Genomic DNA, 24,028 nt, shown 5'->3' with positions numbered 1-24,028 from the left:
GAAAACATGTTTAATCAATGTCATTTTAATACATGGTCCCTTCAGTCCAGAAATACCACTCATCATAAATATGAGGAATGCTTACATTTATATTTTTTTCTTCTTTTTATCCTTTTTACTTTCATAATTGGTCATCCCTCTAGGTTATGAAAAATATAACACTATCCGAGCAGACCCGGCATTATGCTTCTTGGAAAGAGTGGGAAAACCTGATGAGAAAGCAGTTGCTGCAGAACAGAGGGCGAACGATTATATGGATGGGTACGTGGATTTCAGAGTCGTGAATTCTCCATATAGCTCTATCAACATCAGCATATTCTATGTCGGTGATGTTTCTCTTTAAATAATGTAGCAGTACGAGAATTGGAGTTTACAATTCAAAAGAGCTAATGATACTCTAATAAGTTAGCACTTGTCTAACAGAGTGCAATGAAGGAAGAGACCAGACCTTCCCCACACCCATTCTTTTGATGAGTCCTTCATTTTTCCATTCTTAATGGTCATGGCAATTAAGACTAAAATTTTAGGGACCTAGGAGGGAAGAAGAAAGCTAAGCATATTACAACTGAAGAGAAATATGATGTTGTTCATTATACCTATTATGAGGCCTTTATTATCTTTCTTTTCTTACCAAAAGAGAAAAGTAAGAGACTATGTTAAGGTTAATACCACATTTATAAGTGAACTTGGGAGTAAGAGTAAATTAGAACTAGCTTTCTTCTGACTTGCCATGTAAATAGCCTTCATGCTATTAGGCTTGGGCTCCTCTGGCTGAAGAAGAGACTTCAGTCAGACCATTAAAACATACGAAGAAGTCCTTCCAACAATACCCCATTTGTTTGTCCTACCACAAGAAATTTGAAGTTCAGTACGATAATTATAGCATTTGTTGGTATTTAACAGGGATGTGGAAGATCCAGAGTACAAACCTGCCCCAGCTATCTTTAAAGATGATATAGAGGTATGCTTTGGATCATGATTTTAAATCCTCGAATCTAGTTATCCATGTTTTCTTTTGCTTGCTATTTCTTTTGTATGTTTTTCCTTCATACATTTTCATTATGCATCATTTCTTAGAACATTAGCTAAGTTAGTGACTAACTTAGGTTGCCAGACATCACAAATAACCATTCAGAATTTGCTTGGTCTCCTCTTCTAGACAAGCTGGAGGCTGGTTTGGACATATGGATGAAATGGGGATTCCCAACATGCTACACTGCTAGGAACCAAAGAAACACAGTGTTCAGGGGCAAAATCTCAAAGCAGAATAAGAGCTAGATACTAAAAGCACACAGCAACAGATAAAGCGATGTGAAGCAGAGGGTGGAGCCCAGAGGAATTCTGAGCTGCTAAAGCATAGTTCTAGGTGTTCTGTTTATAGAAAGTCAAAAGGAAGAAAAAAGAGTTGGTTGAAAGTACAGAATATAATCTGTTGAGTTGGGAAAATGATGTTAAAAGAGGAGAAGAATTTCTATAATATTTGTGAGAATATAGTAAAGACTAGACAGTGCTATGGCTGTCAGGTAGGGTTTGTTGGTCTTGGTTGCCAAGGGAATTGGATATTGAGGAAGAAAGATGAGGCTTAGGCCAGTGTGTAGCAGTGAGAATGAAATCCAGTAAAGTCAGAACCCTTAAAGGGTAGTACCTTCTGCCAAACAGCACAGGGAAACAAGTAAATTTATCTCAGCATGGTTTCTGGGTAGGGAGAAAATTGTTTCCCCTGAAAATTCATAGCCATAGGCCTGCCTTCGCTTGAGTTTATGGCTTGATTTCTTTTACTTAATCTGCATGGTCCAGGAACTCTCAATGCAAAAATGTAATATAAAGAGAGATCCCAAGCTGGTAATACCCTTGAGGTACTTGGTTAAAAGAAAAAGAACAGTTAGAAGAAACAACTTCAATCTAGATTACACTTGAGTCTTGAAGATAAAGCCCTCCATAAAATGAGGTCAAAATCCAAAAATTTTTAATTTATGAGGAGCAATTTACCATGAGTGAATGTTAGCACTGCCACAAAGAACAAGATTAGATCTTTAAGAATTTCTGTTAATATATCTCCTGAAATAGAAAATAAATAAAATTTTAAATGATTAAAGACATTAAAGAAAGAACTAGGAAAAAAAGACAAGATAAGATTTTAAATGACGATGGACATATGAAAGAGAATTATATGTAACTTTAAAGGTGGAAAATACTGTCGTTGAAATTTAAAACTCAACAAATAAGTTAAACATCCTGCTGGAGAAACAGATTAGACACAGCTCACGAGAGAAGAAATTATTTAGAAAATAGAGGAAGTTATCCATAATGTAGCGTGATGAATTAGTTTGAGCCAATCAGGAGAGAAAAACCACATAGTAATTTGAACAGGGAAAGTTTAATGTAAAGAGCTATTGACTATAATAGGGGGGTTGAAATACTGAGTGGCAAGAACTTGAAAGAATATAGGAATGGCCACTATTCCTAAGGCTGAGATACAGCAGCCAAGGAAGGGTGCTGTCCCCACCAGGGCTGAGGTTCTGACCTTTTGGGGAGGGTATGACCACAGCTCACTAGATGGAAGAAAAGTTGTTGTGCTGCCACACCTGAGCAACTTGCTGGAAATCCACCCTCTAGAGTTGCCAAGCTTTTCTTGGGGAAGTGTCTCACCGGAGGCATTCCACTACAAAACCACCCAGGGGGAGGTTGCTCAGGAGAAGCTGTCGGGCAAGAGGTGCTAAAGAAACTGCATAAACTGCAAGAGCTGGGCAGTGAGAAAGCTGCATGTGCTATAGGAGCTGAGCAGTGGAGGAGCTCACAGCAACCAGGAAGTAAAATGCCTTTCTTCTCCAGCTCCCACTACTGACAAAGCTTAATATCACATTGGCTGGCTAAGAAAAAATAAAGAGCCTAGATCCGTTGTTTTTTTTTTTTTCTTAGAGCTGGCAAAAGGTATGAGAGGCAGTAAATTTAGAGCTAAGAGGCAACAAACCGAAAACCAGTACAATGGAGTATATAAAAAATCTTTTCAGATACGAAGAGTATATATAGCATGATAATGTCTGGTGTATGTCTAATAGGCGTTCCAGAGGGACAGACTAGAGAGCATAAGGGAGAAGCCCTATTTTAAGAGTTACTAGCTGAGAATTCTTCAGACTTGATGAAATACATGAATCCTCAGATTAAAGAAGTAAAGTGAATCTTGCAGGGATAAATGAAACTAAATCCACTTCAAGAAACATCCTGGTGCAAGTACAGATACACCAAACAAAGAGAAGATGTTTTTTAAAACAACCAGAGGAAAAAGACCCACCTACAAAGGAATGATGATAATTTTAACTTAGGGCTTTCTAAAACAAAAGTAGAAACTAGTAGTCATTGGAATAAAAACTTAGTTGGTAAGCTCCTTGGCATAGGTCTTGGTGATGAGTTTTTTGAATCTGACACCAAAAACAAAAGCAAAAATAAACAAGTGCAACTACGTCAAACTAAAAAGCTGCACAGCAAAGGAAATCATCAATAAAAGAAAAAGGCAACCTACTCAATATGAGAAAATATTTGCAAATCATACATCTGATAAGGGGCTAATATCCAAAATATATAAAGAACTCATACAACTCAATAGCAAAAAACCCCAAACGATCTGATTAAAATATAGGCAGAAAATGTGAATAGACATTTTTTAAAAGAAGACATATAGATGGCCAACAGGTACATGAAAAGTCTCTACATCATTAATCATCAGGGAAATGCCAGTCAAAACAACAGTGAGATATCACCTCACACCGGTTAGAATGACTATTATCAAAAAGACTAGAAATAACAAGTATTGGCTAGGATGTGGAGAAAAGTGAACCTTGTATATTGTTGGTGTGAATGTAAATTGGTGCAGCCACTGTGGAAAACAGTATGGAGGTTCCTCAAAAAATTAAAAATAGAGCTGTCATATGACCCAGCAATCACATTTATGGGTATTTATCCCAAAAAAATGAAAACACTAATTTGAAAGATATATGCAGCCCGATCACATGTGGTTTGAAGTTTTATTTACAGTAGCCAAGATGTGGAAACAACCTAGGTGTCCATCGATAGACAAATGGATAAAGAGATTGTGAGATATATATATATATATATATACACACATACATACACACATGTATATTCATATATATGTGTGTGTGTATATATACACAATGGAATATTATTCAGTCTTTAAAAAGAATGAAGTGTTGCCATTTGCAACAACATGGATGGACCTTGAGAGCATTGTACTAAGTAAAATAAGTCAGAAAAACACTATTGTGTGATGTCTCTTATATGTGGTATCTAAAAAGAAATTTTTTTTAACTAAGTTGATAGATAAAGAGAATAGATTGTGGTTGCCAGAGGCTTGAGGTTAGAGGCAGGATGGAAATGGGTGAAATGTTTTTGGTTTGGGTTTTTTTAGTTTAAATAAATTGAATTTTAAAAATTCTATTGCAAAAGAAAGTATTCTATTATAAAGAAAATCGATTCTCTTATATCTTGACCCAGTTACCCTGTGACAAATTTCTGTTTTCTTTTAAAAGGATGATGTTTCCTCACCAGGAGATCTTGTTATAGCAGATGGAGGTAAATAGCATTTATTTCTTTACTTAGTATTATTGTAAATTAACATTCCCATGATACCATGAGATCAGTAAACTAATACACTTCTGTATGTCTCAAATGTATGTGAAATTTATTGAAGACAGTTGCAATCATTATAGAACATAGTTGATAGGAAATTTAACAATATTTTTAGTTGTAAATCTTTACTCAGTGACTCACTGAATTTTTATAGAATAGGAGCTTTGATGATTTTGTGGCTTGATTATTACACTGGTATGTGACATTTCACCATTAAACACACCATTAGTGTTAATTTAATAATCTGTTTCTTATTTGTTCATACACACATTGAGAAACATTCTTTTATCACTCAGTTTCTACAGGCTTTTCTGTACCCGGTCTTGCTTCTCCTTCCTTCTGATATCAAGATAGAAACGTACTGTCACTAGAGTACATTCATTCCCAGCTGGTACCCAAGGGGAATAGTGCCTCATCTTCCTGTAATTCAACTAGGAATAAAGGAGTAGTTTTTCCTTCGCATGAATGATTACCACTTGATTATGGTATATATGGTTATATTACAGTGTAGAAATAGAGAGTTAGATCTTGCACTTTTATTAGGTGAACGAAAACTTAAAAGTTACAGCATTGTCATATTGAATTTTTTAAAACATATGTTCCTCCCTGATGACTTTTTAAGTGTTTCATTCTAATTAAATTGAGATAAACTTAATACAGAAAGCTTTAATTTGAAGAGTTTATAATGTTCAACTTCTCAATGGATTTCAGTTGGACTTTTAATTTATTTAAGTTAAGGCATTGAGTATTTGCCTTCCAGTAAGATATATTAGACCTGGAAATGCAAGAGTTGTATTTTCTGTGCAAATGAAGTTCTCTTTAAATATATAACATTGTAGTTCTTTATTCCACCGTGACCTACTCTTTGAGCTTGCTCTTAAAGTTTGTTGTAATTTTTAGAGCTATAGTTAAAACTTTTTTGAGAGATTTGTTTTGTTTTTCACATAATCAGATTGGAAGAAAAAATTTTAAGTAGGGAAATTTTGCTGCTTTTGTGAACTTCATGACAGTATCTGTTTAGTTTTTGGGTTTTAGTTTTTTTTTTTTTTAATTGACATGAGTTTCTTTAAATGTAGATGGTCAACTGATGGAGGGCGATAAAATTTATTGGCCTACTCAGTCAGCTTTAACCACACGTTTGAGGCGTCTCATCACTGCATATCAGCGTACTAATAAAAACAGACAAATCCAGCAGATACAACCTACTTTCTCAGTGCCTGCCAGTGTTATGCAGCCTCTTTATGAAGAAGCCACTCTTAATCCTAAAATGGCAGCCAAGATAGAAAGACAGCAGAGGTAAGACAATAGCACTAAATTTTTAATATATAGTATCTAAATATAGTGTTCATTCTGAAGTCTGTTAGGGTACGATTATCTCACGTTGTGAAAAATGTAAGTAGGTAGAGAAGTTGGTCAAAGCAAAATGCTTTATGCATACATACACATGTATATAAATATATGTACACACAAATATGGTTAAGATAATACAGATTATTGCATTTTATAGTTATTAGTCCATACTTTAATCATTCTTTTGTCATGTTTATGAACAGTGAGGTATGGGGAAAAATGAAGGTGCAAACTCAAGAATTAAATTATCAATGAAACGTATGTTTAAATTATATGAAATAAATTCCACTGTATCTTATTTTACATGATGACATTAATGAAATATAAGAATGTATGGAAGAGAAGTTCATCTATGCTTTTTACAGAGGATGAACCCTTAAAACTACTGATGTCAAGGGGGAACAAATAGTAGTAGAACTTCTTCAAGAGGCTTGTTAGGAAGACAGGCAAACTTTTCTCATCCCAAAAGCTTTAACTTCTTAAAAAGGATAGAATATATGGAAAAGAATAAGAAAGTTTAGCAATAACCTGGCGTCCTTATTAAACCTGGATCTTTGGATTTTTTTCTGAAAGATAAATCATTGTTCCTTTGTTTCATTTGCAACACATTCATTGTAACCAGAATTTAGTCTGACACTTAAGATTTTAGCTATCCTAGACGTAATCTTCAAATACTACTACCTATGTAAATTTACTGTTTCAGTTATCTATCGTTGCATAACAACCCACCCCAAAACATAGTGACGTAAAAACAACATCAGTTTTTTGTTTGTCACTATTCTGTGGGTTGACCAGATGGTTCTTCTGCTTCCCATGGTGTTGGCTGGAGGGAGGTGAGGGCTGGAAGGTCCATAATGGCCTCACTCACATGGTTGGCAGTTGGTGCTGACTGCCAGCTGGGAGCTCAGATTCTAAGAGGGAGCATTCCAAGTGGCAGAGGCAGAAGCTGCAGATTTCTTAAGACCCAGCCTCTGCAGTTACAGAGTGTCACTTCTGCCACCTACTGTTGGTCAAAAAAGTCACAGGGCCAACCAGAATTTAAGGGAAAGGAAAATAGGTTGCATCTCTCAAAGCGAACTGTGGCAAAGACTTGTGACCATCTTTAATCTACTGCATACATTTTCCCTTGCTCTGGCAGATCTGGATAATCTTCCTAAAGTACTAGTTTTATCATGATATTCAATGGCTCTTTATTTAGTATAGGTATAAAGTCTAACTTCTTAATTAATTCGAGTCTCTTCAATTTAGGCCTCAGCATGCATTACTAATTTTATTCTCTCCTATTCCCTCTGCCTGAATGCCCCACTTAGTCTTGACTCAGTACCCTACTTAAGTTGTTCCTGTCACCCAGAATACCCTTCTTCCTACTTTTTAGTCCATACCTCGCCCTACTACTCCTTCAGAGTTCAACACATGTTCTATCTCCTCTATTAGTGTTTTTCTCAACCAGACTAGCTCACAGTATTCTCCCTGCTTTCTGCACTCATATAGCACATATCTAAATAAAACTAGTCATGTTCAGAATAATAAAAGATACTGTAATGGCATTCATCTTTTCCTTTCCATGTCTTACCTTTCTAACTTGTAAATTCTTTGAAGGTAGGTGTCATATTTTTTTGTGTCCTATGTAATCCTTGAATTTATCCTTTCTTTTCCATTCCTACTTTATCACTCAGGTACAAGGTTCATATGACTTGATTGGTTGGTTTCCCAGAATGACTATTTTTACATCATCATTAATCTTCTTAATGTATCATTATGATAAAAATGGCCTGTTAATGTTTTTCAAAGGTCTTTCTCATATGCTTTTTCTCATTACACAACAAACTTGTGATTGTTAACCAGGGAAAAGATTCTACTGTGTTTGGAGATCTATGGTGTGTGAGGATATTACCCTCTTAAAGTATCTTCAGGAACTTTCAACTGAATAGAGACTATTTTTAGCCAGACATTTAGAGTGTTTTATAAACTGACCCCAAGCGTATCTTCCTCTGTCCCCAATATGAGCCTTCTCCTTTTCAATCTGGAATAGTCATCATCCCCTTAAAATGTAGATTACTCCCTACTTTGCTTATTCTGTGCCCTCTTTCTAGTTCCCTCCCTTAATCTTAACCTTGTTCCATCTTAAATGCCACTTACTCTGTGATGCCTTTCTTCATCACTCAAGTTTGAACAGATCCTTCCATTTTCTGTGCTGTCCTAAAATTCATGGTTTCTATAATACATACAACTGTAAAATACTACCTTATACTGTAAATATGTTTGAAATGTTTTATTTTTTTCCCAAAGGGAGGGTTGTCATATCCTATACAATCTTGTATCCCATGCATATTTTTTTGCACAGTAAGTATGCAAAAAACTATTATTGTCTGAAGGAAAAGAAGCACAGTTGGATAGATGAGTCAACTGGCATTTTAAAATCTATTTCTAAGGAAATAGCCCTGGATTTAATCCTTTAAAGTGTTAGGTACTTGGAATGGTTTTAAATTTTTATTATAGTCATTGGATTTTGCATTAATATTTATTTACTTCAGTGAGAAATGTGACTTTTTCTTTATTCAAAATAGATGGACAAGAAGAGAAGAAGCTGACTTCTATAGAGTTGTATCTACATTTGGAGTGGTGTTTGATCCTGACAGAGGCCAATTTGATTGGACAAAATTTAGAGCTATGGCTAGGCTACATAAGAAAACTGATGATAGTTTGGAGAAATATTTGTATGCATTTATGTCTATGTGTCGGAGGGTTTGTCGTCTTCCTTCCAAAGATGGTATGTATAAAATTTCTTTTTTTCCTCGTTTCAATCAAAGAAGCAAAATTAGTAAAATTCAGAAATTTCCAGCTATTTTATTTTAGTACTCTCTAATTCAACATTTCACCAGTTTTTCTGAATTGTAAATAAACTCTGCTCAAAGATCCTTTGCTCCTTAATTCTACTATTGAAATGAGATCTAAAGAGAATAAAGGTACACATTTAATTTTGAGAAAATAGTGTTTTTATTAGATTTAGATTTATGATTGTGGGAGGTGGAAGATAAAGGATAGCTTTTGGTAAACAGAACTAACATGTGTTTTTAGTCCGTCTTATAGGAACTGTGCTTAGAGGGCTTATTTACGCAAGTAATTTTGCAAGAAGTGAGGCCTCCACTCAAAAGACATTTTAAAGAGTTTTAGTAGGAAAAAAACACCCAGGGCCTTCAACAAAACAAAACAAAACGAAAACAATCAGAGCTGCTAATGCTCAGCTAAGGGACTGTTCTGGGGTGAATTTAATTGTTTTTGAAGCCCATGTAGGGATTTTCCATATATCCCTCACTCTTCCCTAATGTTAAAATCTTACATGACTATAGTTATAGTATAATTATTAGCCCAATTAGTACAATACCATACTAAATACCTATTCAAATCTTACTAGTTTTTCTACTGATGTCCTTTTTTGTTCCAGGAGCCCACATTGTATTTGGTGTTCTTTCTCCTTAGCCTCCTGCAGTCTGTAACAGTTCCTCAGTTTTGGGGTTGTTGTTGTAGTTGTTGTTTTCTTTAATGACCTTGATACCTTTGATCAGTTTTGCCATAAACCCCTCAATTTGGATTTGTCTTGTGTTTTCACACAATTGGATTGAGGTTATGCCTTTTTTTGCAAGAATACCTCAGAAATGATGTTGTGTCCTTCTTGGAATGTAATGTCAAGGGGTTCATGATGTCATTATGTCTTATTACTGATGATGTTGCCCTTGATTCTTTGGATTAGCTAGTTTATGCTGCATTTTTCCATTGTAAAATGGTTATCTTCTCCCCTGTAGTTAACAGATATCTTAAGAAGATACTTTGAGACAACACAGATCCTGTTCTACTCAAACTTTCACCCATTGATTTCAGTAACCATCAGTAGATCTTGTCTGCAACAGTTTTTACTATGCAGTTCTCCTGCAAGGAAAAGCTGTTCCTTCTCCCTAGTCTACTTAATTATTTATTCATATTAGTATTTTTTCATGTGGGTATTTATTTTTTATTCTGTAGGTTATAATCCAGTACTATCAGAATTCATTTTGATGTTCAAATTGTTCCACATTTGGCCATTGGTAACTCCTTCAGGTGGTCTCTACATTATTTCAACAAACCTCTATCTTTTTTTGAGTACTTCTCAACTGCCAGTATCTCTGCTCACAAAGATAAGACCTCATCAAAAGGAACAGAGTATGGTCTGATGTTAAAACTGAACTATCTCAGGCTGGTAGTTCATACACTGTTTGACAATTATTCCCATGTTTCCATCAAATTTTAAGAAAGCCTTTGTTGTCCCTGTGAGTTCACTGTAATGCCCTGAGTTACCTCGGTGCAGTTAAGGATATGTGGACTTAGGTTTGCTTATAGGGTGTTAATTTAACAGGTTTAATTTGTATTTATAAATGAATTTGAGTGCTTTTCTCTTTAAAACACATAATAGTATGACATTGGCTCATAGGGAATTTCTTAAAAGTAACTTCCTAGTTATATTAACACACCTCCAAAATAACTTTAATGTTTTACTTAACTTTCTGTAGATCCAGTGTTATATGTTACATGATTTTTAGTACTTCTTTCTAAAATTTATATTTCTCCTCATTTAAAAACGTTAAAAAGAAATTCTGGAAAGTATACAATGATATTGAGTAGAGGTGCATTTTAGAAGTTGCTTTATTTGTTTTAAATCTATAATGAAGTATCTTTGAGTGTAATATGTTTGTTCTTGTTTCAATGTAGAATTGGTGGATCCAAATATTTTTATCCAGCCAATCACAGAAGAACGTGCTTCTAGGACTTTATATCGCATTGAACTTCTAAGGAAAGTAAGGGAACAGGCCCTCCGACATCCACAGTTGTTTGAGCGCTTGAAGCTTTGCCATCCAAATCCAGACTTACCAGTCTGGTGGGAGTGTGGCCCTCATGATAGGGACTTGCTCATTGGAGCTGCTAAACACGGGGTGAGCCGAACAGACTATCACATTCTTCGTGATCCTGAACTCTCATTTATGGCAGCTCAAAGGAACTACAGTCAAAGTAAGATGGCTCATTCAAGGACTTCTACCCCACTTTTACAGCAATATCAAGTAGCACTTTCTGCTTCTCCTCTTACCTCTCTACCTAGGCTCCTAGATCCTAAAGGTATTATTCTAGAGGATGTGAAAGTTAAAAGTGAAAACCTTAAAGAGGAGCCTCAGTTTTCTGAAGAAGAATCTATGACTTCTGAGGAAACCAGGACACTAATAAAGTCTGAGCCTGTAAGTCCAAAGAATGGTGTTTTACCACAGGCTACTGGAGACCAGAAATCTGGTGGAAAAGGTGAAACAGACAGACGCATGGTTGCAGCCAGAACAGAGCCTCTAACTCCAAACCCAGCTTCTAAGAAGCAGCGAGTCCACAAAAGAGGATCAGAGTCTAGTTCTGATTCTGACTCTGATTCTGAGAGATCGTCCTGTTCTTCCAGATCATCTTCTTCCTCGTCTTCCTCTTCTTCTTGTTCCCACTCTCGATCAGGCTCTAGCTCTTCTTCTTCCTCCTCTTGTTCTTCAGCATCATCTTCATCCTCATCCTCGTCCTCCTCTTCCTCCTCCTCCTCCTCATCTTCATCAGAAGAAAGTGACAGTGAAGAAGAGGAAGTCCAAAAGCGAGGTATATGCATAAAGTGCTTTTTCTATTTTAAGACAGCATTTCACATGAAAATGAAAAGAATTGATTTGGATCACTTAAGCATATTTAAATTTTATGTGTACAGACTTTCTTAGAGAAGGACTACTGAAAACGCAACTAAATTCCTGGTTCTTACTCCATATTCAGTATTCACATTGCAAAATGGGTTAGTCAAACCGGATTAGCGACTTGGCACAGTAATTTTATTACTTTGTGATTGCCTTAAATTTAGTATTACATCTTGCCTGGAACAAGTTGATCAGTGAACAAATACAGGTAATATTTTATAACAGCCACCAGTCCGACTTACAAGAGTATCATAGGCCCTACTTGGCCCTACTTAGAAAGATCTAGCATAGGAACTTCAGCCTGTCGGTAGTGTTAGGTGGTCCTCTTCTGCGGGTGTCCTTATAGAAGTCTAACAGCTCAGGAAATGAGTCAACATCAAGTGGACACAGGAGCCACTGTGATACCCACAAGAGTGAGAACCTCCTATAACAACTCCAGAAGCATGACTTTCAGGGTTACCACAAGGGACGTGCCCAATTATGAGAGTCCCCTCTTTAGAGAATGATAGCCTCCCCAGCAATATTTGTGTCCTCCCAGCGCAGATACAGTTTACCAATCAGGAGTTTATGTATTTCCAGGGAAACAGACCTAGAGTGTTAACCATGGTTCAAATTTTCATGCAAAAGGGATGTTTTGTTAACCCTTTTCTCCTCAAACTCCTTTATGCCACTTATTGTGCTTTTATTTCAATTTTAAAAATGAGTACTTTATTGTATTCTAGGTGAATTTTTTTTTACTTCTAACTTTTCATTTTCAAATATATCTGAATAATTATATAGGATTTGAAAAGTATATGTAAAATTGTGTTATGCAGTCTTTTTAAAACAGTTATAATTGGTTATGATTATTCTTAGCAGAAGGTACCCCTCACGTGAAAGCCTATGATGAAGAAAGCGTCGCGTCACTGAGCACTACCCAGGATGAGACCCAGGATAGTTTCCAGATGAACAACGGGACCCCAGAGCCTGCTTACATCCTACAAGGTGGATACATGCTGGCAGCTTCGTACTGGCCAAAGGTAAATGAGTAATTTCTTGCTGGAATAGGTCATTTTTTGAGTATTTTTCTATATTTCTTTAATGATAGATATTATGTAGTAAAAAAAAAAAGTCACTTATATGTGGAATGACATTTTGGTGTTAGCATTAAAAGTATCAAATATTACTATCAAGTAAATTAGGTCTACTTAAATATGTGTGTTTCTCAATATAACCTTAGAATATTTAGAAGAAAAGATAATGAATGCTTATGTTCACATACAAGTTAGTATTCAGGTGCTACTTTATGAATTAAGTGCTTTTAAGTGGGTCTTCTTGAAGAAATTTACCAAGCCAGTTGTGACCTAGAAAAAAGGTTCATTTAAGTACATGTACATATAGTGGTGGAAGTTCAGATTGGATTAAGACAGTTCTTCTTCCAGTATGTGACTAGGCTAGTAGAAGAGTACTTACCTTTAGGAGTGAGGTTGGGAAATAAATGGGAGAGGAGAGAACTCTTTACTTTTATGTATACTTCTGAGTTGTTTGAACTTTGTACAAGGAACCTGTGTTACTCTTATAAAAACAAAATAACAGAAAAATATCTTTATAGTATAATATTTTTTAATGTCACCAATGGGAATTTGTATAGAATTGTAAATGTATGTGAGAATATGTATGCATACCAAATACACATATGGTTGTACCAGGGTTAAATCCATCAAGGCTGTGATCCCCAAAGTTCTGACTCAGTTATTAAAATTATCCTTTGATGTTCATGCTTTTCCAGGACCGTGTGATGATCAACCGGTTGGACAGTATTTGTCAAACAGTCCTGAAAGGGAAGTGGCCTTCAGCTAGAAGAAGTTATGATGCCAATGCAGTGGCTTCTTTCTATACCACAAAGCTGCTGGACAGCTCTGGCGCAGCTACAGAATATAGCGAGCCCAGCGTGCCCACTCCTGCAGGTGCTGGCGTTAAAGAAGAACACGATCAGTCAACACAGATGTCAAAGGTGAAGAAGCATGTACGAGAAAAGGAGTTTACAGTGAAAATCAAAGACGTATGTTTATTTTTATTGCCCTAGGACCTGATTGCGATTGCGGTGTGCAGCATGCTTTTCCTGCAAATGGCTGCCTGCTCTTACTCTTACTTCCTTCACGTACTTGTTTTCTGGCATTTGGATTGTTTTCTTTTAGATATCCAGGTTATTAAACTTGAATATTCTACTAGAGGAATCATCATTAAATATGTTTTTCTACCTATACTTCTGAAAATAGTCCTTCTGCAGATCAAGATGCTTTCTTAAACAGTCTGACAGTTTCTTATTGTTTGGTTCTTTTATATAGTATTCACATGGTATGTCAGTGCACTTCCTGTTTTAAACATTTAGCATGCCCTGTTATCAGTAACATTTCATTGTTCAGTATGATTTTTGAAGCTAAATTGATTACTCAGTGTCTAAAACATGGGTAATATCTTCTAATATGTCATGTGAATAGTGTACACAGAGACATAGGTCAGAAGCTGAAAGGGTTACAATGTGCTAGTCACATGAAAAGCTCTGTTTTGCTCAGAAAAAGTATATGTAATACCTGGATGTTTTTCATTTAAGATAGAAATTTTAATATTCATTATAGAAATTGATTAAATGTTTTTCTCCAATTGATGTATGAATAAGAGAACATGACTAACTTTTCAGGGTTTTTAACCTCACTTTTTCTAAGTAAAAGATTTCTCTCAGTATACTACGAGTTTTTTTTTTTTTAATCATTTCTTTCTTATTAATGGTGTTTGTTTAATAGGAAGGTGGTTTGAAGTTGACATTTCAGAAGCAAGGGCTTGCTCAGAGAAGGCCGTTGGACAGTGAAGATGGTGCTCTAGGGCAGCAGCAGTACCTCACTCGACTTCGGGACCTTCAAGGTGCGTCAGAGACCAGCCTCGCCAGTTTTCCAAAATCCATGCCAGTATCAGGTGAATATGCTAGTAATCATTGCCTCAGCATGAAATAGTCCATCATTTGCAAATCCTTTTTACTTACTCATAGGATACTTACAAGAACCAGATTGTTACTACTTTAAACAGCCCTCTTATTATTAGAAAGCTCTAATTATCACAAAATTTCTCCTTATTTGGAAGCAAACTTTGCCTGCAGTTGGTTCTTCTCAGTGACTGAAGTCCTGTCTTCAAAGGCCTCAGAGAATTAACCTAGTCCTATGTCTGCATGATAATCTTAACATTCGGAAAACAATGATCATATCTCCCCTTGGGACGATATTTTGTACTAACCTTTTGACTATTTGAATCAACAAGTATTTATTGAATACTGAACTGGTACCCTGTGTTCTGTGCTCTCTAGGCACTGAGGAATCCATCCATAAGCAGTTTTTTTATTTTGTTGATGTATCTAGTTGTACTTTAATTCTTTCTGTGTCCCTCTTAAAGTATGCTGTCGAGAACTGATAATTTTAGTTAAGAGCAGCTGAGTCTTAAAATGTATGGACCACAGCATACTAATCGTAAAAAATGTAACTTTTCAATTAAAAGCAGGTAAGTGACTGGAATTTCCTTTATACCTCCATATACATAAGGCTAAGGACTCTATTTCAGTATTCTGCTAAATTCGTTTGCCATACAATAACTTGTAAACATTTCAAAACTCCTGTGCCTATGTACAATGTGTGGAATTCCTGAAGTTTGGGAAAATAGTGCTTTATTATAGGTGTTAAACTGATTGCTGTTTCCAGTTGCTGCTCTTACCGCTTTCTAATTATAAATTATAATTAAATTATAACTTAGAGTCATCAGACTTACTTTTGTCTCTTATGGTTTCATTAACCATTCAGTGTAAGTCTCCAGTTACTGGACTTTCAGACACGTATGAATGAGCCACAGTTCTCTTACTGAAGTATAAATCCCCCAAATTGTGATTTACAATGGCAAGGAGCTCTTTTTTTCGTGAGAAAATGGGAAGAGATGGGGAAGATAAGCTCTGGGCTTTTTTGCCCAACCTAAGTGGATTTAATAATACCACTGCTTGTACCTTGATAAGTCCATAACTCTATAAAGTGGGATTGATACATCTATCATCTGAACATTTTACTGCTATTGCAGCTGAAGATTTTACAGTCTTTGCCTAGAAGTAATTCTTTGGTAAATAATACTGTTTTAATAGTATCAATAGTAATTAGAACACTAATTTGCACCTATACCAAATATTAGAAAGCCTCAAACATTAAAACTAGATAGAATTATCTAAGAATTGTATCTCATCCATCTTGATAATTGCAAATGTGAAATCTGTTTTTGTTTTTCGCCGTGCCATGTGGGATCTTAGTTCCCCAGCGGGGGATTGATCCCTTGCCCCCTGCATTGGGAGATCCGAGTCTTAACCACCACTGGACCACCAGAGAAAAACCTGTAAATGTGAAATCTAGCTCTGTCTTCCTACGTGACTCTTAGGAAACTTGCTAACATTTTTTAACCTTTTCTTGTTCGCGAAGTGAGGAGTTGGGGTCAATGGAGAGGTAGCATTGTTAGGTGGATTAAATAATATATGTAAAGTGACTAGTATGGAAATTGGCACATAATTAGATGCTAAACAGATGTTAAAATTAGGTTTTAGAATTAATGCTCAACAACTGGTATTATAATTCTTCGTATTAAGCCCTTTTTATGTTTGTATGGGCACCCCCGAATTTTATCTAAAAGCTTTGAGTGAAGATACATCATATAATGTAAATTAATTAATGAAGGACAGTAAAATAGCATAAATTATAAGAGGACAAAACTAAAGAGCCTATTCCAGAAACCACCTGGAATAGTACACAAAAGATAGTAGAGCCAAACAGCCTGGATTTGAATTCTGTCATTTACCACTGTTGTGACATTGGGCCTGAGACATAATGTTTTTGATCACATTTATAAAATGGGCTTAATACCTCTGTGTTTTGTTTGTTTTGTTTTTGGTAATTTAAGAAAACATTTGTAAAACCTAGTCCAGAGTATGGCACCTAGTAGGCATTCAATAGAAAGAAGGTATTTTTAATATTGTTGTAATTACATCTAAGATAAAGACAACACAGGCTTTATAGAGTAGACTAGGTTAAATTTTCCATTTTGGATTCTAGGTTAAAATAAATCAGTAATGTTTATTAAAATCACTCTCAAAAAGAAGTCAAGGTAGCTGGGTTTGTTGTTGATTTAAAAAATGAAAGAAGTCAAGGAAGTATATAATTTGCCAAATAGGATATGTTTATAAATGATCAAATAGGATTTGTTTATAAATACATAATTTGGTGTGTATACTAATGTTTTTCCATAGATAAGTGTATTAAGTACTTTTCTTTTTATGTAGCACTGGGATAGCAGTAAAGGGAAAGTGAAAGAAACTTAAGACAGTCTCTGCCTTTCAGTTGCTTGGTAGACTAGACCTACATGTTAAAATATTAGACAATACGTTAAAAACAAGATAATATATCTTGCTACACAGCATTATAGTTAATAAATATTGGAAAAGAGAGAAGTCACTGCTGTCTAGAGACTTAGATAGAGTCCTGTGGAAGAGGCAGAATTGAACAGAATTTATAAGAGGAAGATTAGATAATGGTTTTTCTGGAAAATGACATTGAGAGAGAGTCGGGGAATAGCGTGAACCAGAGACTTGATGTTGGGAAAATTGTATGGTTTTAGGATAAGACTGACCTAGCTACTGTTTAAATTCTTACTGGAGAGATATTTGTATAAGGTCAGAGACTGCTTAGCAAAGATAAATCTAGATTATGGGCAACATCAAAAAGTGAGCTGGGGAGGGGATTGGGTTGGTGGTCAGGCAGGAATGAGGCTTGATGTAAGGCATTTCATTCATACTAGGATAGGAAGCCATGAGAAGTTCTTATAAAACAGAATAGTACTTTTAAAAGTAATATTTTAGGAAAGTTATTCTATTATTACAGTTAAAATGTACTATAGTGAAAGTATTTTCAAATATTCATAATATTTTGTTAATCTGATTTTAATGAAATAATGAAAGCTGTTCTTTTAATAATGTTATGTCACATTCCTCAGTGCTTTCATATGCAAAAATAATTTTTATTCATTGTAATTAGTTATTCCTTACTAATTATGAATTAAGGTATTTTTTGTAACTGAGATGTGAGGAGAGTGACTTCCATAAGATTACACAGCCAACCAAAGGGAAATGTCTTTTAGGGATACACAGGACTTGGTCAAAAATTCTCCTTGAATGATTGAAAATGCATTTCTCGCTACAAACTGTGAACCATTTTAAGCAAACATCTCATTATTAATATTTTCTTTTATAAGAGTGTTCTAGATTACGTACTCTTTAAGGACAGGAACTGTGTCTTACCTTTGAATCATCACAGTGCTTTGTACATAGCTGTTTGATAAATGCGTATTTATTTATTAGGAAAAAAATGAATGCATGGAACTGCTTCATTCATACCTCTTACAAACATTTTTTAGTGAGTGCCTACTGAAATGAAGAGTGAGAAGGGTCAGTTTAATTTGGCAAGAAACAATGGTGGTCTTAAAGAAAATACCTTAAATAGGCTGGGGCAGGAGTGGACTGTGGGAATTGAGGAGTGAGGTTGTCGTGAGAAAGGGGAGCATAATAGCAACCAACTTTTCAAAAGTTTTGAAAGTTGTGAAAAAGCCGAAAGAAGTTTATTTTTTATTTGAGTTGGACCATGTTTTTAAGTTGATAAGAATCTAATGTAGAGTAAGATATTTTGGCACAAAAAAACAAAGATAAATGATAAAACAAACGTTTAGAAAAAGTAGGAATTAATGGGTTCAAAAAAGGGGGAAAGGTTTGTCTTGTACATGAGAAAGGCATGGTTCTTCCTTGAAAAGGGGACAAAAGAAAAGATGTGTGACTATCCAGGGGAAAAATTTGAGGAGACAAGTCAAAACTTGAAAGAGACCTAGATTACAATTCTCCTGGTTTTTAAATGAGAAATGAGGTGGTATTTTTAATCCAAGAATTGCTTGATTTTGTCTGACTGCTTGTAAAATAAGAGCTAAATTTCTATGTATTTTTTTAAATAAACTTTTTCTTTGATCATGAGTATCATTACAAGCATTAATTATTTATTTTATTCTATTTTATTGGAGTATAGTTAATTTACAATGTTATATTAATTTCTGCTATACAACAAAGTGATTCAGTTATACATATATATACATTCTTTTTCATATTCTTTTCCATTATGGTTTATCACAGGATATTGAATATAGTTCCCTGTGCTATACAGTAGGACCTTGTTGTTTATCCATTCTCTATATAATAGTTTGTATCTGCTAATCTCAAACTCCCACTCCATCCCTCCCCAACCCCCGCAAAATGTCTATGTATTTAGAAAAGTAATTACGTTTAATTTAAGAACTAGATTTTTATCACTCTTTTGCATTTTTAATTTGTTAGGTACTCCCATTCAATCAACCCTTGGTGCCAATGGAGTTTTATTAGACAACCAGCCTGTAGTCAAAAAAAGGCGGGGAAGGAGGAAGAATGTAGAAGGTGTTGACATCCTCTTTTTCAACAGAAATAAACCACCTAATCATGTAAGTAAAATAATGCTTAAAAACTACTGATTCTTGAGTCCAAAATTCAATTCTAGTAAATATACATATTGCTGTTTGTGAATGTTTTGTAGAATAATAAAGATAATTAGAAAATTAGGAGTATGCTATATAGCTTTAGATTGTATCTCAGTAGAATCCAGCACTGGCTAAGATGCATGAAAATTTTAAATTTGAAAGATTTAGCTGACCTTTAAACAACTTTTTTTTTCCTCTTCAAAAAGAATTGCTTCATTGGGCCAAAATCAGAATGCTAAAGCATGGAAATAAAATTGTCATTTGATGTTTTTCTACAGGTTACGTTAGGCTTAACCACCTCACAGATTTCTACAGGGATAAATCCAGCACTATCCTATACTCAACCTCAAGGAATTCCTGATACAGAAAGTCCTGTTCCAGTTATTAATCTTAAAGATGGGACAAGACTTGCAGGCGATGATGCACCGAAGAGAAAGGATTTGGAAAAATGGCTTAAGGAGCACCCAGGTTATGTGGAAGATTTAGGAGCTTTTATTCCTGTAGGTGATGCCTTATAAAACTTGGTATATTTTACTTCTGTGATTGGTCACACCTATAATGATGAAGCATAAATTCTCACCCACTTATGTGTTCTGCCCAAGATTTAGGAAAATTAGCAGAAAAAAATAATGACTATCTTTCGATACAATACAATATCATTTTCCATTTTTCCATTCTGCATTCAATAAGTGTTTAAGTAATAAAAATTACCTCTCATACACAGAGTACTATCATAGACCCAATGAATATTGTAAAGTTACAAAACTTGCAATCTTTTCCCACAAATAATTTGTTTTAAAATAATAAAAATGATCATAGTAAACATTTATTGAGACTTAGCTGTGTGCTTGGCTTTATACTTAGCATGGATTACCTAATTTAACACCCCCTAACTTTATCAGAATGGCATCATTATAACTTTATAAAGAAATGGAAATACTGAAATTTTAAATATTGGGTTGGCCAAAATGTGCCTTCGGTTTTTAAGTAAAAATAAAAGACACACTTTTCATTTTCACCAAGAACTTTATTTAACAACATATTCACCATTTTGTTCCACTACCTTCTGCCATTTTTCAGGCAACTTCATAATTCCATCTTCCCAAAACTTTTTATCTTGTTGAGCAAAGAACTCTTCCAGGTGCCTTTTATAGTCTTCCAAGGAATTGAAATTTTTTCCATTAAGAGAATTTTGTAAAGACCAAAATAAATGGAAATCTGAAGATGCAGTGTCTGGTGAATATGGTGGATGAATCAGAACTTCCCAGCCAAGCTGCAACAGTTTTTGCCTGGTCATCAAAGAAACATGCAGTCTTGCGTTATCCTGATGGAAGATTATGTGCTTTCTGTTGACTAATTCCAAACACTTTTCATTGAGTGCTGCTTTCAGTTGGTCTAACTGGGAGCAGTACTTGTTGGAATTAATCGTTTGGTTTTCCAGAAGGAGCTCATAATAGAGGACTCCCTTCCAATCCCACCATATACACAGCATCACCTTCTTTGGATGAAGACCAGCCTTTGGTGTGGTTAGTGGTGGTTCATTTTGCTTGCCCTACGATCTCTTCTGTTCCACATTGTTGTACAGTATCCATTTTTCATCTTCTGTCACAATTTGTTTTAAAAACGGAACGTTTTCATTACGTTTAAGTAGAGAATCACATGCGGAAATATGATCAAGAAGGGTTTTTCTGCTTAACTTACATGGAACCCAAACATCAAAGCGATTCACATAACCAAGCTGGTGTAAATGATTTTCAGCGCTTGATTTGGATATTTTGAGTATGTCCGCTGTCTCCCGCGTGGTATAATGTTGATTGTTCTCAGTTAATGTCTCAATTTGATCACTATCAATTTCAACTGGTCTACCCGACCATGGAGCACCATCCAGCGAGAAATCTCCGGCACGAAACTTTGCAAACCACTTTTGACACATTCGATCACTCACAGCCCTTTCTCCATATACTGCACAAATCTGTTTTTGTGTTTCGGTTGTGTTTTTACCTTTCTTGAAATAATAAAGCTTAATATGCCGAAAATGTTGCTTTTTTTCTTCCACCTTCAGTATTAAAATGGCTACGCAAAAATTCACCAATTTTGATAAGTTTTTTTTTTAAATGCACGCTGATATGAGAGCTGTCACAATACAGTCTAACGAAATTGTTTCGAATGAAGTTAAAGACAACTAAGTGCTACTAGAGCCATCTTATGGAAAACACCAAATGAACCTTTTGACCAACCCAATAAATAGTGCAAGGCCACACAGCTAATAAGTCTTAAATCCACTGTTCAAACTGCTACACTTAAGATCTCATAAGAATACACCTTCTGGTTCTCGTCAGGTGCATGGTTTATATTAGTCAAAGAGGAGAACAGATATATTAATTTGCATTTTTCTTATCCTCTGAAATACTTTCTACTCACTATCTTATGGGCGTATGTCTTTCTTACTCATAGAAATCTATTATTTAAGTTTGTAATGCTTTACTGTCAGATGCTGATGTACCAAATTTTGTATCAGTCTCCCTTGATGTTTCTATATATTTTAGAAGGTAAAAGAGTAATGGCATATCCTCTGTACAGTGAAGTTAGTGGGTTTGTTCTATCTGCTTCCATTATGAAGATTAATTGGATAACCCATTGAAGTCGTCCCCTACCCCATGAACTTCTTAAGGGCTCTCCTATTCACCTTGTATCCCCAGGACTTAGCACGTAATTCCTGCTACAGAGGATGGTATCTAGCTCCTTGTAAATGTTTACTGAGTCAGTGATTTAAAAAATTAAAAATGAAAGTCTTTTGGAGACTAAAAAGTGCTATATAAAGGTAAAGTGATTGTTATTTTATTAACAAAAAAATTCATTACCTTATCTTTTCATGCAAAAGAACCACAGAAGCTCCAGTCCCTAGAATGTGACTGTAATATATATTTTTATATACTTGTATCTGTAATATATATTTAGTTTAATATTTTACATTGCTATTATTGTCCTCAAGAGATAACCTGGTAGTCTAAAATAGGGAGCCTCAGTCTTGGCTTTTGAATGCCTTTCATATCCCTAATTTTTTCAAAAGATGCCACAAATTCTCAAATAAACTTTCTCTTAATTCTTTTGATTTAAAAAAAAAAGCACCAAGTAAAGCTCTTGTAACTATGAGGGGAAGGGTTGTCAGTAAGGTGAGCAATCATAAAATGAGTATTGCAATTCTAAAAATAATGAGAATTGTTAGTTTAACCCTATACTTATTAACATGTTAGAAAATACCATTTATTCAGTCAGTAAATTTTTATTGAGCAACTATTATGTGCTAGTTACTATTTAAAGGGATTTAGGATAAAACAGTGAACAATATAAAGTTCTTGCCCTCATGGCAGTTATGCTCTAGTCTCTGAAGATTGTCATACCTTTCTCTTACCACTGCAAAGGAATCTTTATTACTTTTTTTTTTAACTTATAGGAGTTCATCATTTTCCCTGCAAATAAACCTTTTGTCCTAATTTTTTATATAACTTTATTATTAAGATTTTAAAACATTGTTATAAGTAGCATTTGTTGGAGTACAGAATACAAGATAACAACTGGTATGATTTCCAAGGGCACTTTACATTAATGGTATATTGGATCTCACACTTTGCTGTGATATCTCTACAACAAAATGATCATAACGTGGTATATGTACTATACCAGTGGTATGTATAAACTGCCATGGAAACTGATAAAAGAATAATTACTCTGCCCACGCAGAGTATCTGGGAAAAGATAGAAAATAGAGCTGACATGACTGGTGGATGATAAAAGAATAAGTAGGCATTTGACCGGGTTAATACTGGTCAAATGCCTACTTATTCTAGGCAGGATAAGAGGAGGATACTCTAGGCATTACAGAACAATTATGAAGAGAGTCTAAAAAGGATATAGTCATAAAACAGTGACTAGTCTGATATTCCAGAGTATGTGAGGGAATGAGTGGGGTAATAGTAATTGGATAGAAAAGGTGAATTCAGTCCAGGCTGTGATGGGACTGGTATGCCATGCTGAAGAGTTTGAGCTTTAGTCTGTTGGAATTTCTAATTGTTTAGAAATGACTACAGACATCAAGCCTTACTTTGTTAACTGTTGTTAACAGAGGTGAGCAGCATGGTTTGATAGAGTTTTTATTGCCACCTGCTAGGTGCATGACCTTGAGGAAGGTATCTTCTCTGAGCCTTGATTCCCATTTGTAAAATAAGAATAATATCTTTGGGGGACTTCCCTGGTGGTCGAGTGGTGAAGACTCTGTGCTCCCAACACAGGGGGACCCGCGTTTGATCCCTGGTCGGGGAACTAAGATCCCACATACCGCAACTAGAGAGCCTGCGCACCACAGCTACTGAGCCCGCGTGCTGTACAGCCCACCCGCGCACTCTAGAGCCTGCACGCCGCAATGAAGACCCAGAGCAGCCAAAATAAATAAATACATTTTTTTAGAAAAGAATAATATCTTTGAGTATTGTGAGGATTATGTGAAAAGAGATAAGAAAGTTTATTAGTGAGATGAAGAGAAATGAAAGCCACTAGTACACATATAAATGCTATCAGAGCACTGAGAAAAATCTGATGTTTCAGGTGAAATTCATCAGGAGAAAATGTAAAGAGGAAGCTCTTCCAGCATTATTAGATAACTCCTTCAAATAACACTCCAGAAATACAGTGAT

General features: G+C 35.3%; 1 protein-coding gene across 12 annotated transcripts in view; it reads left to right on the top strand.

Moving 5' to 3' along the window:
* Window positions 1–24,028, top strand: part of CHD9 (chromodomain helicase DNA binding protein 9) — a 236,832-nt gene that overhangs the window by 203,203 nt on the left and 9,601 nt on the right. For 5 of the 12 annotated variants that reach the window (XM_029206333.1, XM_029206366.1, XM_029206277.1 and 2 more), the window contains 11 exons: window positions 144–261; window positions 904–961; window positions 4,548–4,590; window positions 5,724–5,943; window positions 8,565–8,767; window positions 10,741–11,649; window positions 12,591–12,754; window positions 13,504–13,776; window positions 14,519–14,687; window positions 19,162–19,301; window positions 19,616–19,837. In XM_029206333.1, the coding sequence (XP_029062166.1) occupies window positions 144–261; window positions 904–961; window positions 4,548–4,590; window positions 5,724–5,943; window positions 8,565–8,767; window positions 10,741–11,649; window positions 12,591–12,754; window positions 13,504–13,776; window positions 14,519–14,687; window positions 19,162–19,301; window positions 19,616–19,837 (2,519 nt within the window). The remainder of the gene's footprint in view (window positions 1–143; window positions 262–903; window positions 962–4,547; window positions 4,591–5,723; window positions 5,944–8,564; window positions 8,768–10,740; window positions 11,650–12,590; window positions 12,755–13,503; window positions 13,777–14,518; window positions 14,688–19,161; window positions 19,302–19,615; window positions 19,838–24,028) is intronic. The other 7 variants (XM_029206342.1, XM_029206357.1, XM_029206303.1 and 4 more) reach the window with 5 other exon arrangements.

The sequence above is a fragment of the Monodon monoceros genome, unplaced genomic scaffold, assembly GCF_005190385.1.
Source record: "Monodon monoceros isolate NGI ecotype Baffin Bay Population unplaced genomic scaffold, NGI_Narwhal_1 Super_Scaffold_10, whole genome shotgun sequence".
In the NCBI taxonomy this organism is placed as follows: domain Eukaryota; kingdom Metazoa; phylum Chordata; class Mammalia; order Artiodactyla; family Monodontidae; genus Monodon; species Monodon monoceros.
This window is presented reverse-complemented; position numbering and strand designations above follow the sequence as displayed.